At 35.7% G+C, this 17648-nt stretch overlaps 1 protein-coding gene across 4 annotated transcripts in view; it reads left to right on the top strand.

Moving 5' to 3' along the window:
• Positions 1-17440, top strand: part of LOC127870825 (uncharacterized) — an 86181-nt gene extending 68741 nt beyond the window's left edge. Inside the window, exons 1-4 of one of the 4 annotated variants that reach the window (XM_052413359.1) lie at positions 11586-12224; positions 12481-12791; positions 16083-16660; positions 16866-17440. In XM_052413359.1, coding sequence (XP_052269319.1) covers positions 12503-12791; positions 16083-16660; positions 16866-16868 — 870 coding nt within the window. In that variant the 5' untranslated portion in view covers positions 11586-12224; positions 12481-12502 and the 3' untranslated portion in view covers positions 16869-17440. Of the gene's footprint in view, positions 1-11585; positions 12225-12480; positions 12792-16082 lie in introns of those variants that run through there. The other 3 variants (XM_052413355.1, XM_052413356.1, XM_052413357.1) reach the window with 3 other exon arrangements.
• The last annotated feature ends 208 nt before the right edge of the window (positions 17441-17648 follow it).

Raw genomic sequence — 17648 nt, 5'->3', positions numbered from 1 at the left:
AAAATGATTATATTATTCATATTGCTACACATTTTCAGATTTTATTTTGCTGATTGTTATACTTCTGGTTTTAGAATTTAGATAGTGATATTTATTACAGGGACTTGATAACCAAATCTGTGATGAGATACCAATTTAATGTGGAGGTATTTAAATTTAATTAAATTTGCACCAATACATCTGTTTTTCCCCCAATAAAATGTCAATCAATATTGTTTTACAGCATTATTATTTTAGAGCATTGATAAAATACTGATATATGTTGAACTAAATGTTCAGTGTATTTTTATTTTGTTTAAAACAATTATTAAATTAAGTTCAACAACGACCCGTTTCATTTGTCCGGACATATAGCGTGCGGTGGCATTAACTGAGGAGTTAATGAGCGTGTGTACTTTCCAGATGGTCTCTATCAGTTTATTTAACGGATCGAACAACTCGAGATCGCTGCAGTAAATGAAATTTACCTTGAAATGTTTGCATCAAATAAGTGATTGAATGATTGAATACAGTCCACCTGATCAAACACATGAAAGACGAAATAAAACAATATTTTTCAGGAACATCTATGCAACCTTTGTCTTATTGTTGTAATGTGAACTGTGAAAATGTCGGGTGCATTTGATTTTGAAAACGAAAAAGATTAGTGTTTTTTTATACTGAAATTATTCGTGTATACATTCCAACCTCAAAATTGAAATTCTTCATGACAAATAAGATACGTCCAATGCTTATCAATTTGGTGTTATACATTAAGGTAAATACTGGTATTGTGCGTGTTATTTCTTCAAATTAAGCCTCGAAGTTTGACAATCGTAATTGTCAGCGTTTATCTGTAATGCCGCATACGCGCGCTACCGAAAACATACCAAAACGGCGTGGGTGAAGCGATTTTAATCACATTAATAAAATATTTCATTCATGCTTTACATTGCAACGCATAATGCAAAACGCTTATACCCAACAATATTCTATAAGCATATAGAGAAATACACAATTTTGATTTAGAGTTGAACAAACAAATGAAACATACCAGTGATGCAGATGAATGAAGAAAACGCTTATAACTTTATTATTGCTAAAACATTTCATTAACCAACATCGAAATGCATAGCGTCTTATAAGATTGGTAAATTTCATCAATAATATGATTATATGACTTTATTACATAAAATGGCACTGTTTGACAAAACAACTCATAATTTGCAAAACTTATGCAGAGAAACGTGTTTGTGATTTTTTTTACATTTCATTTTTTTCTCTTTTATGGGGGCGGGGTGTTATGTTAGGTTTATCTAATGGCAGAATAGCAAAAACTGACAGTTATACGGACGAACCAATAGTTGTGTTTGAGTGCGAAAGGTTGATAACAAAGTACCGTTAGTAGTTCCTGTTTTTGGAATAATATACGTCTTTTGTGCGATGTACCTAGTAAAATTGTTCCCCGTCTAGTGTGCGCTGTACCTATTCAAAATGTTCGCCGTCTAGTGTGCGATTTACCTATTCAAAATGTTCCCCGTCTAGTGTGCGATGTACCTATTCAAACTGTTCCCCGTCTAGTATGCGATGTACCCATGCAGTCTACCAGACGTGCATTCACATTGATTGATGTTTTTGCTTATTCTGTCAATAAACTGAAACTAAATGATGTAGTATTACATTCTTCAAAGACAGTATCTCGTTATACCTTGAATAACTCAATGTGGTAAAGCACTTATATTCAACCTTTAAAATGATTGTGTATTTAACTCAAATGTTAATTTTACTTTATGAATAGTGAGTTCAGATATAAATAATTGTCTGAAAATATATATCAATATCGTAAAACGAGCATAACTGATAAAAATGAAACGCTTGAAATGTGCTGTCGTAAATGAGGGGATTTTATCGACCTTCGCGTACAAGATACACGTTCAACAAGGTATATAGTCATCTAAATGTAAATTGTATGCTCGCTTTTTATAGTAACTACATTTTAAATCACTTACATACTTTAAACAATTACGTGTTTGTTTTTAAAGTCAAATAAAAACACTTGTCTCTGCAACAGCGTTTACTATATAGCTGTTCAGGTTATAAATATGAAATATTTATATATAAAAATATAACCAGGTAAATAATCTTAAATTTGTTAAAAATATTCTTTAGAAAGCATGAACGTCAAGTGAGTTCTTACAAATGGAGAGGGATGGCATCTTTCAATATTTTTGTGCACGGGTAATTATGATTGGCAACGAATTAAAATGAACCGTTGATCAAACATTAATTATGAATATGGAGAGTAACCCTGACCAAGTATAGAGTAATCCTAACACTGGTCATTAAGCAATAAAACTGCTGATATACCGAATACATTTAAGAGTTTTGATCAATGATGATTACTTGTAAGTGTATGTATTCAAGAGCGACGACTTATAAATTGCTTCGTTTTGCAATACACACCTGACAAGAAGCAACGTTCAGGTGTTCAAATCCCGACTGATTAGCCCGAGTCCATATCACTAGACTCTTGAAAGCACTGCCCGTGTCAAAGGTGTACTTAAAACCGATAAGCCTTTTTAACTGCTCAATATTATTTATTATTGGTAAACAGCGAAGTGTTTGTGTATCTATTTTGCTTCACTGCCAAACGGCTTATCTTTTTGTCATTATCATTATAAGCTGACATTTGTAAAGTTCAGATCTGTTAAGCTTACCTTTCTTTTACAAAAAAGTAATATGCTATTTCATTGTACTTTTGCATCCCATTTCTCAGTTGGCCTTATGCTTAAACATTTTGTTTCCCGGTATGCTCTTTGCTTTAAATGTTAGTCAGTGACTTAACTGGTAAACATTTATTAATTTTTGCTTGCCTGGTTGAAACGTTGCTTGTCTGTAGGTTATCTTGTTGTTTGTTACGTTGCCTGATTAATGAGTAAGTTGCTAAGTATTTCTGTTGTATGCTCAGATTATCCGTTATTTGGTATGCATGTAAATTCGTTTCTCGGTTTGTCAGTGAATGGGCTTGCTAACTAACTAATAAGCAAGCCGGTTGCTTGCTGAAACGAATCAGTACCTGCTATGTTAGTTGGCCTATTGCTTGCTTAGACGAAGGATTCCCTGTTATGTTAGTTGGCCTACTGTTTGCTTAGACGAATAAGTATCTGCCATGTTAGGTGGCCTACTGCTTGCTTAGACGAATAAGTGTCTGCTATGTTTAAGGGCCTACTGCTTGTTTAGACGAATGGCTGCCTGCTATGTTAGTTGGCATATTGTTTGCTAAGACGAATGACTGCCTTTTATGTAAGTTGGCCTACTGCTTGCTTGGACGAATGACTGCCTGCTATGTAAGTTGGCCTACTGCGTGCTTAGACGAACGACTTCCTGCTATGTTAGTTGGCCTACTGCTTGCTTAGACGAATGAGTGCCTGCTATGTTAGTTGACCTACTGCTTGCTAAGACGAATAAGTGCCTGCTATGTTAGTTGGCCTTCTGCTTGCTTAGACGAATTAGTGTCTTCCATGTTAGTTGGCCTACTGCTTGCATAGACGAATGAGTGCCTGTTATGTTAGTTGGCCTACTGCTTGCATAAACAAATGAGTGCCAGCCATGTTAATTGGCCTACTGCTTGCTTAGACTAATAAGTTCCTGCTATGTTTAAGGGCCTACTGCTTGCTTAGACGAATGAGTTCCTGCTATATTAGTTGGCCTACTGCTTGCTTAGACGAATGAGTGCCTGTCATGTTAGTTGACCTACTGCTTGCTTAGACGAATGACTGCCTGCTATGTTGGTTGACCTACTGCTTGCTTAGACGAATGACTGCCTTCTATGTAAGTTGACCTATTGCTTGCTTAGACGAATGAGTGCCTGCTATGTTAGTTGGCCTACTGCTTGCTTAGATGAATGAGTGCATGCCATGTTAGTTGGCCTACTGCTTGCTTATACGAATGACTGCCTGCTATGTTAGTTGACCTACTGCTTGCTTAGACGAATGACTTCCTGCTATGTTAGTTGACCTATTGCTTGCTTAGACGAATGAGTGCCTGGTATGTTAGTTGGCCTTCTGCTTGCTTAGGCGAATAAATGTCTGCCATGTTAGTTGGCCTTCTGCTTGCTTAGACGAATGAGTGCCTGCTATGTTAGTTGGCCCACTGCTTGCATAGACGAATGAGTGCCTTCTATATTAGTTGGCCTACTGCTTGCTTAGACTAATAAGTGCCTGCTATGTTTAAGGGCCTACTGCTTGCTTAGACGAATGAGTGCCTGCTATGTTAGTTGGCCTACTGCTTGCTTAGACGAATGAGTGCCTGCCATGTTAGTTGGCCTACTGCTTGCTTAGACGAATGACTGCCTGCTATGTTAGTTGACCTACTGCTTGCTTAGACGAATGAGTGCATGCCATGTTAGTACGCCTACTGCTTGCTTAGACGAATGAGTGCCTGCTATGTTAGTTGACCTACTGCTTGTTTAGACGAATGGCTGCCTGCTATGTTAGTTGGCCTATTGCTTGCTTAGACGAATGATTACCTGCTATGTTAGTTGGCCTACTTTTTGCTTAGACGAATGAGTGCATGCCATGTAAGTTGGCCCACTGCTTGCTTAGACGAATGAGTGCCTGCTATGCTAGTTGGCCTACCGCTTGTTTAAAAGAATGAATGAATGCTATGTTTTTTTGGGTCTATTGCTTACTTAGACGAATTAATGTCTGGTATGTAGTTGCCCAACTGCTTGCTTAGACGAGTGGTTGCCTGGTATGATAGTTTACCAACTGATTGCTTAGACGATTAAGTTCCTGGTATTTTACTTTGCCTACTGCTTGCTTAGACTAATAAGTGCGTGCTATGTTTAAGGGCCTACTGCTTGCCCAGACGAAAAAGTGCCTGGTATGTTAGTTGGCCAACTGCTTGCTTAGACGAATCAGTGCTTGGTGTTTTAGTTGGCCTATTGGTAAGTTAGTTGTTTACAGGGAAATCGGCTTATTGCCTTTTCGTGATACGGTAGAAGACACCATTGGTTCAATTTTTTAAAATTATATAAGAATTTGGTTTGTGTCGTGTGGTTCACTTTTCGGTTTAGTTTGTGTGGCAATAAATGTTAGCAAAATGTTAAATTTAAGAAATAAACACTTTTGTTCAAATGCATCTAGAAAATAAAAGAGTTGATTTTACCGGAATGTTTAATTCAGTCAAATGTATGGGAATAATGTTTCTACTTGCTACGCAATGGTCCAAAGATGATCAAAAGATTCATTTGGGCAACAAACGTTAAATTTAATCAATTTTAATGCAGTAGCTTGATTTTGTAGACAGTATAAATGATTATTAATTATCAAAGTGTTTAAAAGTCTGTGTGTGGAAAATATTTTACTATCAACTTTTCAACATTGAAATGAATCTTTGCATAATTGCACATTTAAACCGTGATACGCTTTAAAGCGTTATTATTCACGAAAACAACAAATCACGCACTCCTCAGTGGTCTATCGTGTTTGGTTCAACATTATTTATTTAAGCGAATATGTATTTAACATACATGCTTGTATCTTCCTGTTTAAAAATAGGAACGTATGCCAAAATATGTTGTTATCATATGTCTACAGATATCTTGGCTCCTAATAATTCTGAATTCTATTAACATTCCACTTCAGATCTGAAAAAAAGCTAAAATTACGCAGTAATTCTATAAAAAATTAATCGAACTTAAATACATCTTACTTTTTACGATAACTTTTTAAACTTAAAACTTTTTTGTGACATTAATTTCTTATAACGCAAACATTCTCGAGAAACAGGCGTCAAGCGCTGATTAAAAATTCTCAAAGATTCTTCATATTTTCAAGTTTTGCTTGTAAACAACCGCTATCAAACCATTCTGCATGATAAACAACGGAGGACGGGGCAAAATAACTTAAGATTTGTAAAAGATTGACCGTAAATAGTGGTTCAGCGACCTCTTTCAAGAGACATGATTTACACCCTCATTTATACAAGTTGAGTCAATATTGAAGTAACATTGTCTAAGTGTTCAGTCATCGACAATAAACCATTCTTAAAATCATTATATAAATCCGCATTTCATCTATATTTAGTCTAAAGATATTTAAGTTTTGACAATAGGCTCTAATTGCATTAAAACATGGGTAACGGTGACCGCTATTAATTAGGTACCTGCAGTTAATAATGTGCATCATAAGAGTTTGGGCAAAGTCAATTACATTGATACACAAAGATAAGTGTAAAAGTTCGAATGACTAAACAAAGGCAGGCTTTTGCCGCTAGTTTTGATCGCAATGAACAGTTAAGTAATTGGTCAGGTAAGAGCAAATTCGGGCTACAGCAATTCGTTCGCTTAAATAAATTCCATTGTCTTAATCTTATAAAGTTTTTCGTGATAGAGATGAAATTGCGAAAATCAAGGTAATTCAATTTCAATATCTAGTTAGAGCTGAAGATTTTCTTTTGTTTGACTTAAATACTTAGAGTAAAGGCCAACATAACATCCATCAGTTCCATTTGTCCTCAATTATATTAAATGCCTACTGATACGAACCACTTTAATTGTACATTTGTGTGGTCGACAGAATAAATACTGACCAAAAGTAACCTTCCTGACATTAGTTAACCCCGTTGGAATGTATTCACACAAATGCCCCGAGTTTGAACTCCCAGCTGGTTAGTTGGGGGTGACATATCGCCTGGAAACGATCTGGTATAACCAATGCGCAAGTAAACTTCAGCATTCAACTTAACTTAGTTTTATAAAAGAAACCCTAATCCAACTTACGTTGCATTAATTTATTCATTTAACAATTGACATAAAACTCTTGAATCCGTACATATTTCATTCTGAACAAATGACAATAGCACGGCTTGAAGGACTATTATTAGTTAATTTAGACAGAAATTAACAATGGTTTATGATAGTTTTATTGTTGATAGGGACACGCATACAACTTATTTGCTGAACATATTTTGTTTTGTTTTTCCTTCTGATTTGAGACCTTGGTGTGTGGTATTGATGGACATTGGATTGATAAGAATATTGTAAGCGATGCATTTAACATATTTATTTTTTAATTGCATAGCTGAAACATAGCTGAAATTCTCCGCCTAACATAAGCGTGAACATTGTTTGATAGCATGTTAATAATTTAATACTTGACATTATATTGATCTATATTTAAATGCCATTAGCTTATTTTGTATTATTGTAGCTCTGAGTTAAGCTTTTACTTGACCAATTTCTTGGACCTGTCTTGGAGTCTCCCCGATGCATAAAACGATAATCACTGAGCGTGTGCGCATTGCAGATGGCCTGTCTATTACTTTATTTATCGGGTCAAACACCTTGACACGCTTCTATGGAACGCCATTACTGACTTCATATGACTGCTGTCGTTGTTTGCAGTACATTAATCATTATTTTCAATGGAATATACATTGTGCTTTGTGCAATTTTCTTTCCGTTCGGTACATTCGTCACGAATGTACCGAACGTAAAGACGTTTGCACAGCGCATAATGATAAAACTACTACACATAATGACGAATGTACCGAACGTAAAGAAGGTTGCACAGCACGTAATGTTGTTACTACTGCACATAATGATGTAACTGCTGCACGTAATGACGAATGTACCGAACGTAAAGACGTTTGCACAGCGCATAATGATAAAACTACTACACATAATGTTGAATGTACCGAACGTAAAGAAGTTTGCACAGCACTTAATGTTGTTACTACTGCACATAATGATGTAACTGCTGCACGTAATGACGAATGTACCGAACGTAAAGACGTTTGCACAGCGCATAATGATGAAACTACTACACATAATGACGAATGTACCGAACGTAAAGAAGTTTGCACAGCACGTAATGTTGTTACTACTGCACATAATGATGTAACTGCTGCACGTAATGACGAAAGTACCGAACGTAAAGACGTTTGCACAGCGCATAATGATAAAACTACTACACATAATGTTGAATGTACCGAACGTAAAGAAGTTTGCACAGCACTTAATGTTGTTACTACTGCACATAATGATGTAACTGCTGCACGTAATGACGAATGTACCGAACGTATAGACGTTTGCACAGCGCATAATGATGAAACTACTACACATAATGACGAATGTACCGAACGTAAAGAAGTTTGCACAGCACGTAATGTTGTTACTACTGCACATAATGATGTAACTGCTGCACGTAATGACGAAAGTACCGAACGTAAAGACGTTTGCACAGCGCATAATGATAAAACTACTACACATAATGTTGAATGTACCGAACGTAAAGACGTTTGCACAGCGCATAATGATGAAACTACTACACATAATGACGAATGTACCGAACGTAAAGAAGTTTGAACAGCACGTAATGTTGTTACTACTGCACATAATGATGTAACTGCTGCACGTAATGACGAAAGTACCGAACGTAAAGACGTTTGCACAGCGCATAATGATAAAACTACTACACATAATGTTGAATGTACCGAACGTAAAGAAGTTTGCACAGCACTTAATGTTGTTACTACTGCACATAATGATGTAACTGCTGCACGTAATGACGAATGTACCGAACGTAAAGACGTTTGCACAGCGCATAATGATGAAACTACTACACATAATGACGAATGTACCGAACGTAAAGAAGTTTGCACAGCACGTAATGTTGTTACCACTGCACATAATGATGTAACTGCTGCACGTAATGACGAAAGTACCGAACGTAAAGACGTTTGCACAGCGCATAATGATAAAACTACTACACATAATGTTGAATGTACCGAACGTAAAGAAGTTTGCACAGCACTTAATGTTGTTACTACTGCACATAATGATGTAACTGCTGCACGTAATGACGAATGTACCGAACGTAAAGACGTTTGCACAGCGCATAAATGATGAAACTACTACACATAATGACGAATGTACCGAACGGAAAGAAGTTTGCACTGCACGTAATGTTGTTACTACTGCACATAATGATGTAACTGCTGCACGTAATGACGAATGTACCGAACGTAAAGACGTTTGCGCAGCGCATAATGATAAAGCTACTACACATAATGTTGAATGTTCAGAACGTCAAGAAGTTTGGACAGAACATAATGTTGTTACTACTTCGCGTAATGCTTTAACTACTGCATACAATAACGAATGTACCGAACGTAAAGAAAATTGCACAAAGCATAATGTATATTCCACTGAAAATAATGATTAATGTACTGCAAACAACGACAACAGTCATATGAAGTCAGTAATGGCGTTCCATACGCTTCTGTTATAAACTACTCGTCCTGTAGACGATCGCTCCACCCACTTAATTAACAAGCTAAGACAAAAGTGACGTCTTTGCTTAGATCACGCTAAATTCCGAAAGATTGCGTTTATTGTCGGTAGTAAACGAATAAGCGAAACAATTCTGTGAAATGTTAACGCATAAAGTAGTTATAAAGAACAAAGAGAATACAAATGTAGTCGGCATCTGTGGCTATTGTTAAACTTGTAATTGTTAGGAGATGGCTACTCCTCCCCTAGGTCTTTACGTTCATGTGTTGGAATTACTTTGGTTCATGCATTAGCGATTAGTAAGCAGTTTAACTGCTAAAGGTCCGGTACATCAATTTGTATTCACCCTTACGGGTTGTATCAGACAAAGGCAACTGAACAAACATTTCAAATACCAGTCGTCAACTTAGTAGAAACGAAAATAACTAACCGAATGCTGGGTACAATGCCCCGATGTAAATAAAAAGATTAGATCGACCTTCGTTTACAATTTACACAATCATTTGAATGCAAATCGTAATTTCACTTTCAAATTGTTAAAGCCCCAAGACAGCTCGAATAACTATGCATCTAAGCCAAATAAGAACTAAGTGTAACCATCTCGAGAATACAATTATATGAATAAAATATTTGGATACAAATTATTATTATCACCGCTCTTGAAATTATATATTCATTTTTAGCAAAAGAAAAAGAAAACAATGATCTTTTTATTGGATGCCGTGTCTCCGTTGATAACCGAATAACCAATATCATCAAATGAACAGGAATGATGTTTTAAATGGGTGCTTTCCCTGCTAAAGAAAAGATTGGACATCAACATGCCAATACAGAATAATCCTGATCATGTTAATGGAACATGAACGCTTAATGAACGGATTTATTGAGTGGAATTCATCTTGTATTTCATTTAAAAAGGTAAATATTAAGGCCGTTGGCTATATATTAGATTTAGATAATGTTTATGAACGATGAACAACGACTATTGTAAGCGTTTTTTGTAATCAACAGCTGACTCACGTAGCCATACATTCCAGATATGTATATCACTACTTATTCGGCCCAAATTTACATTGTAAATATCAAGTATTAATTAATCACAACAATTGATGAACTATTATTTATTAAACTTAGTGTGTTATGTTGACTATGTAAACGACGTTTTAAATTATTGGAAGTTATACATGACTCATACAATCTTAAGTGCCCATCACTATTCAACTCTTGTATTTGGTGAATGAGAATAGTTGGTTATGCAATAGTCTCGATTCAATTATTTCCTTAGTGATCCCTTTAATTAACTTCTTTCTAAATGTGTGTCTGTTGTTTATTGGTCAACGTGCTTTTCTTCTTTTTGTAATCTTGTCAGTTTCTTCATTTGATTACTAGTTGCTGGTTTGTCTGTTGATAATGTGATGAGTTAGCTGGTTGTTTGGTTAGCCCCTTGTCGTTGTGATAACCTGGTAAGTCACTTATGTTGACTGGTAAGTAGGTTTCATACCGTTTTTTCAGTTGATTGCAGGTTACGTTAGTTGCTATAAATACATTGAGTTTCCTTGTATTTCAGTAGTTCATTTTTTTGTTAAACAGTTGGTAACCATCTGAACCTTTATTAAAAGCGCTTGCGTGAAATTCAGTTGCAATGCTGGCAAAGCAAAAACTGGCGCTTCAAAAGTTATCTTTATTCTTGGTTTGGTACCTTGCACCATAGTAGACGTCCTTGTTGGTTCGTTCCGAAGCAATGTGGTTGTCTCGTTAGGTGTACTTAGTGGTCAATTCTCTGGTTTGTAATTTGGTGATGTATTTGGACAGTTGGTGACCTGCTTGTAAAATTAGTTGGTAGACTTCTTATTCTGATCGTTAAACGAAATAAGCACGTTTTTTTAATCTCTTAAAAATGGAAATGTAAACTTTAATAATTAAATAAACGATTCGGTTTATCTTTGATGAACAATAAAACAGGTTGAGCATTTTTTTAAAGGAATATACTAATTATTTTAATAATGTATATCAAATCTTTGTGCCATGTCTAATGTTTGCTTTTTCCGTATCTGCATTTTTTATCAAGTTAATGTCATACGTTAAAAATGTTTACACCTTAAACATTTTTTTTAAATCAGATAATTTTCATGATTTTCGAAACACACGAAAATGTGTCTACTCAAAATACTCGCAAAAATGTGTGAATTCTTAAATCAATCAAAGTGTATGAACGCGTGTTGATATAGCCATCTATTTTCATAAACTGGTATTAACATAGTTTGACGGTATTATCGGAAATACATTGGTTTATTCCAATATACACTGTTTACGGCTAAAGTTTCAATTTTGGTTACACTTATTCTACTGTATTATTTAATATTTGTTTTTAACCTAATAGGTTGACAGAAGTTTCAATAACCGCTGAAAGGACTATGATAGTACCATTAGATAGGAATAGGAGTTGCTCATTCCAGCGCGCATAGAGCGAAACGAGGCATTATAAAAGCCTGTGAAGTCAACTTCGGCAGCAGACAGCGCGGTGGTTTTGTGGTGAACATTCAGCTGTAAGAGGAAACTAGTGTGCCGGTGTAACCGAATTGCTTGTGCAGTGAGGTGGATAAAAACTATTAAACTTGAACGAAACTGTTTTTTATTATTTCATGTTCACCTAGACATTTGTGTGTGTTCGATTCTGTTTTTTATGGATACATATCTCAACTATAATGGTTAAAAGGGAAAAAAACTGCACAATATGTTTTATGACAAGTCAAGTGCGATTTTTTCGAATATTGTTATAAAACTGAAATCTCCCAAACCAGTGACACATACCTCCAAAGCTTGTTCAACAAAAGATATCACATTTTTAGGTGTAAAGAAATAATTGCAAATAATATCGTCGTGAGACTAGACACACAGTGTTTAAAGAGCTTGTTTGATAGTGCGGTCCTCTTTTGCTGACAGGGATGTAAGTGATTTAGATTGGTTTTAATGTGTACTTACCTTGTCGCTGAATATTTAAATACTAAGTGCTGAATGAAATAGCGTTCAATTTATATTTGCGGTACATGTATCGAAATCGTCTATTTTAGCTATCAATGTAAAGGAATCTGTTTATTTACGTGTTTTTTGTACGTACAATTCAAATAATTTAACACACAATTATATTGGTGATTAATGCCTCCTTTGGCAATTTTAATCTAAGCTGTTATACGTTTTAAAAGGAGTCTCACGCAAATGTGAAGCATGGAACATATTGGACTATTTCTTCTAAGTCTGTACCTCGGGTGTTCGGGTTTGTCGGCCGGTGGATACCAGTTCGACGCCGACTACCTGGTGCCGCCTAAGTGCCGCGCGTGTGACGTAAAGTCGTGTCCCCTTCTGACGTTTTGTGCAGGCATCGTCGTGAAGGACCAGTGCGGATGCTGCCAGCGCTGCTCCTCGGACCTCTTCCAGCCGCACGTGCAGCCGTACAAGTCGTCTCCACCGGAAATGCCGACAGCTAGTCCGCCGACAACAGCGGCACCTTCGTTAGGTAATAAAGCATAGAGTTGGTACAACTATATGTATACCAATTTGAACGTATATTTACATTACTATTTAATTAAAAAAAGTATACCAACGCCTTCCGAATAGTCGCAATAGTTCTTTATGATTTTGACCAGTCATTTTATTATGATGGTTAGTAAGAAAATTTAATTTTCTTTCAACACAAAACGGTTTATCCACCGGTGAAATCCGTATTTCAAAACAGTACAATATTAGCACATGTTCTTTATTTATCATCTTACGGTATAGAAGCATAGTCATTACCATCGTATTTTATATGTACTGTCAATATATGGTTTAATGTACATATACAACTATGCATAATGATGATTGGTGTACGTATTATTGTATTATATGTCATGTGTTTGAATTCTCATACATTACAATATTTATTTGCACAGTTCGAAGCGCTTTATATACATACAAGGAAATACAAACCATTCCGGGTTATGATTTTATATTGAAGTCTTAATCACACGAAGATGACAATGAAACTAATTTAGTAAAGCTAATTAGTAACGCAAGCAACCCTAAACAAAGGGATTAGAATATATTTGTATACATCATCGGGCCATTGTCGTGGGTTAAAGGTGTACGTTTTTACTGTCACTGTGATGTTTCAAGTTTTACGTGTGCACTGTTTTAATGATGTTTAAAGGTATATGTGTGCACTGCCATTATGATTTGTAAAGGTATATGCGTCCACTGTCATAATGATGTTTAAAGGTATATGCGTCCACTGTCATTATGATGTTTAAAGGTGTCTGTGCGCACTGTCATTATGATGTTTTGTAATAAACTGTTCACTATGACCAGTCTATTAAATTATTTACTACCATTGAGTAATTTATATCAATAAAGGGTTAAAATGTAGATGCGAGATGTCAAGCCCATTTTCATTAACTAGTTTATGATTGTAAAATACATAAACGGGTATTTCGAATATATTTAGTTTAGTACATAAATACAACATCATAAATGTTTTTACGGAATTGCTTCCCTCGGACTACTTGGTATATATTATTTGTGATAATCAATTAACTGAACACACGTTTATTCTTCACTAGGTTTATTATCAAAACTGCAGAGCTTCATTCAGTTGAAGATTATAGTACACCAACAGAGTTAGTAAATGTTCCTTCTTGTTTCATTTATTTAAATAATATTGATACGGAATGAATAATTACATGCATGGAAACTCAAGAAAACTGTTATAATAAATTCTAACAATTTAAACAGAAATATCCACAAAACACAATTTGGTGGGTTATATTGATGTTGGCTTCAAATTTGAGAATTGTTGGAGTTATTGTTCGTGCAAGATTCGTCTTCCCATTAAAAACACAAAACTGAAAAGTTAAATTGAAATGCCTACACACTTGTGAAAACGTTTTATAATCATGGGTTTATTTCGGTGTAACGTCACTCTTGAACAAAATTAATGTAGACTGGTATGAACGCATATTATTTCCATCAAAAATATTTTAAAATGATTAACAACAAATTTGTTGTCATCATACACACTCTAAGGTGTATTCCTAACTTAAATAATTAATAATTAATGTAATCGTGAATGAAACATGGTCACGGTGACTGTAATAATGACGCCATTAAATAATAACATAGAAATAAAACACTGAAAGCCCCCAAAAATGGCTGAAGATGGAGTCATGTGCGTACAAAGTTTATTAGGGTGTGGCAACGTATAAATTGACCCATGGTCTATTACCTGCAAGTGCTAACTATCTAGTAAATGACAGCTTTTAGCTAGATTATATACGTGTTAAAATACTGTTTTGTCCACAATTTAAAGCATTGTGTATTCACAAACTGAAACATAATACTGAGCGAGAAAGTCAGTGATTTATATAATAGGCACTTTAAACTCGAGTTACCTTTAAAGTGCTAAACACCTTTTATCCTAAAATCTTCAAAAGCTTAGCGCCTTTAAACACCGTTTCAAATAAAGTCTGAAGTGGGGATTATTGGAAGTGAAGATGTCGGAGTACGTGAGACAACAAAACGCCCGAAAGCTGTTATTAAAATTGACACTCGCCGTGTAGGCTCTGTCATGGTGCAATCAGATTAGATAGGTATTGGCGAATTCAATTTTAAATTTCTGTTGTGCAATTAATTTTTCTGTTCTACGAGAATATGAGAAACGCATCAATCGCCTGTGTGTTTAAGTAATGAGGAGAGAAGGAATGTATTGTAGTTCGCCAATGACGAGGGTAAATCGCCGGGCAGCGCGACTGCCTCGGGAGGAATGTCGCAACCTGTGTCGCAGATTAGTTCAATTTGAAAGATAATTGAGAATCTTCTATCGTTAATTATTTTGACATGGGGCATATTGAGCTGGGATGATTCGTGTGACGTTCTCTAATTCAACAAAGAACACATATAACGCTTTTAAGTGGCGCTTTATTAGCTTCTGTTATGGAGGCAAGAGGCGTCATCGTAGTCACGTTTTCCAAAATCAAATAAATGTTTTTGATAATGTTTTTTTGGGGCTTTCAATGTATCAGTTATATAATATGAATGCAGGCATTGTGTTGCATCAAACAACTATACTTGTTATTAGTATTATCAATAAGAAAACTGAAATATTTTAGTTAAATTAATAGCTGATGATTCAAGTTATCCGTAGTAATAAATATGAAATGTGTGTTGGTTCTGAACCAAGTTCGTACACAACCTGATGTAATCGGAGGATCCAAAGTTCTTAACTCTTTCAGTGCTGGAACCGAATTTTGAAGGCCTTTGCAAACAGTTTGGATCCAGATGAGACGCCACAAAATGTGGCGTCTCATCAGGATCCAAACTGTTTGCTATTATAATAGTATTCTTTGAAAAAATCGAAAAAAATGCTAATTTTAGAAATTCAGCAGACGACATTTTAGCAGACGACAAATTTCCCAGCATGCCAAGGGTAAAAACGACAGTCCTCCTACACTGCCCCTTGTAGCACATGCATATCAATGTTTAAATATGGCATTATGTTAGTCCAATAAGAAAGACACTCAGATAAACAAGCTTGGCTACTTTCAGTAACCCATATGAGTTATGCAATGAAACTGATATGGGACAGATGGCGATATGGGAGATGTTTACTTGATATGTAGGAAGTAGGTACCTGAACGATTGAACGTGAATGCGCGAAATGAAACGTAGATGAGTGCCTCTGTGATAAAGTGATGATCAACATTTAGAAGAAGAACAACAACATGTCTTAAACTTGTCAAGGTTTCTCAATTGCTACACTTATATCTTGTTTCAGTTGATGTGTGCGAAAGGCGGCAATGTCCCAAATTCAAGTTGTGCGTCGTCAACCAGCAAGGGCTGCCCATCTGCACCTGCCCGAGCGAGTTAATTTGCCGGCGCAAGCGAACGAGACGCAACAACCGCAACAAAGAAGGAACAGCGGACATATGTGGAACTGACGGTGTCACATACCAGTCAAAGTGTCATTTGAAAGTTGCCAACTGCAATAGCGAACGACGTATCAAATATAAGCATGACGGTGTATGCACGGCTGATGACGTCTCGGACGCTAGACGTGGTAAAGACAAGGGTGAAAGCAAGCCGGGAAAGCAGATAATACACAAGTTAGATCAGAATACCGGTGAAGAGAAGCTCGATAAACTGGAACAAAAATGGCTGCGGAAAGAAAAGCGCAAAGAACGGAAACAGCGGCGCAAGGAGAAGCAACGGAAACGTAAGAAGGATCCATTAAGCGAAAACTACAAACGCCGAACTAGAAACCGGCGAATGAAGAGAAGGAACGAGGGCTACAGCGTGTACCCATCGAACTACGACATGCTTTTTGAGAGTCAAACACAATGGAGTAGCAATCAGGTCAGAAAGAGTAAGATATGATCATGTAATATATGACATAACTGATGGAGATTTCTTGCAGACTGTTTCACGTTATTTGGAACTCAATCACGATCAGTCTGAGTTTAATTACTGTTCATGATAAATGTTGTTGTAGATTGCTAATCTGGTTGTTTGTCGACAGACGTTTCGTCATGTAACAGAATACTATTTGGTTATTTTACAGTAATGTGTACGATACGGGGATATTTTGGACGAGTACGTAACTGACACGCCGCATTGGACGAGCCGACAAAACGGCCTATCAGAGTATGTCAGCTTCATAAGAGTACATATATCACAATAGCGTACACAATTGCTCTTATATTTTATTTTAATTATATACATATAACATTCTCTGTTTGCAACATTCAGGTTAAGTTAACACACACTGCCAGTTGTCCGCAACAAAGCGCGAGCATTCACGTCATTTAATTACGCTGTGCGACATTAGCTGTAAACCTAATCTTTTTCGGAACATGTGCAGAAAAAATAAATCAGAATGTTATTTTTAACAGAATTAGATAAGCGACTTTATACTTGTGTTGGTGAAGTTCGACATTAACTCCAAAATGTTGGATATGATAGTTTCAACTCAGACGGTGACGACAGCTTATTGGTTGATATAAAAAGGTATATACAAATGTATTACATATACTATACACTTTGTCGAATTTAGATTTCCCGCTGATATTTGTTAATTCATTTACTCGTGTATTTTACAAAATGATAAATAAATATGCTTATAGCTGACTTAAAATATCATGTACTTATTTGTTTAATATCCTAGTTCTTTATTGTCTTATATCCTAGTTAATCTATCAATATTTGTACTGAGTTTTGTAATGGTTTAGTTTTTACGGAGCACTTGTTTTCAAGATGATATTAATTGGAATAATTTTTCAAAGTAATAATTAATGTTTATTTCCTATAGAATAGACTACCTTTTATTACCAAAAAAATGTTTTAT

This window comes from Dreissena polymorpha, chromosome 3 (assembly GCF_020536995.1).
Source record: "Dreissena polymorpha isolate Duluth1 chromosome 3, UMN_Dpol_1.0, whole genome shotgun sequence".
Classification (NCBI taxonomy): domain Eukaryota; kingdom Metazoa; phylum Mollusca; class Bivalvia; order Myida; family Dreissenidae; genus Dreissena; species Dreissena polymorpha.
This window is presented reverse-complemented; position numbering and strand designations above follow the sequence as displayed.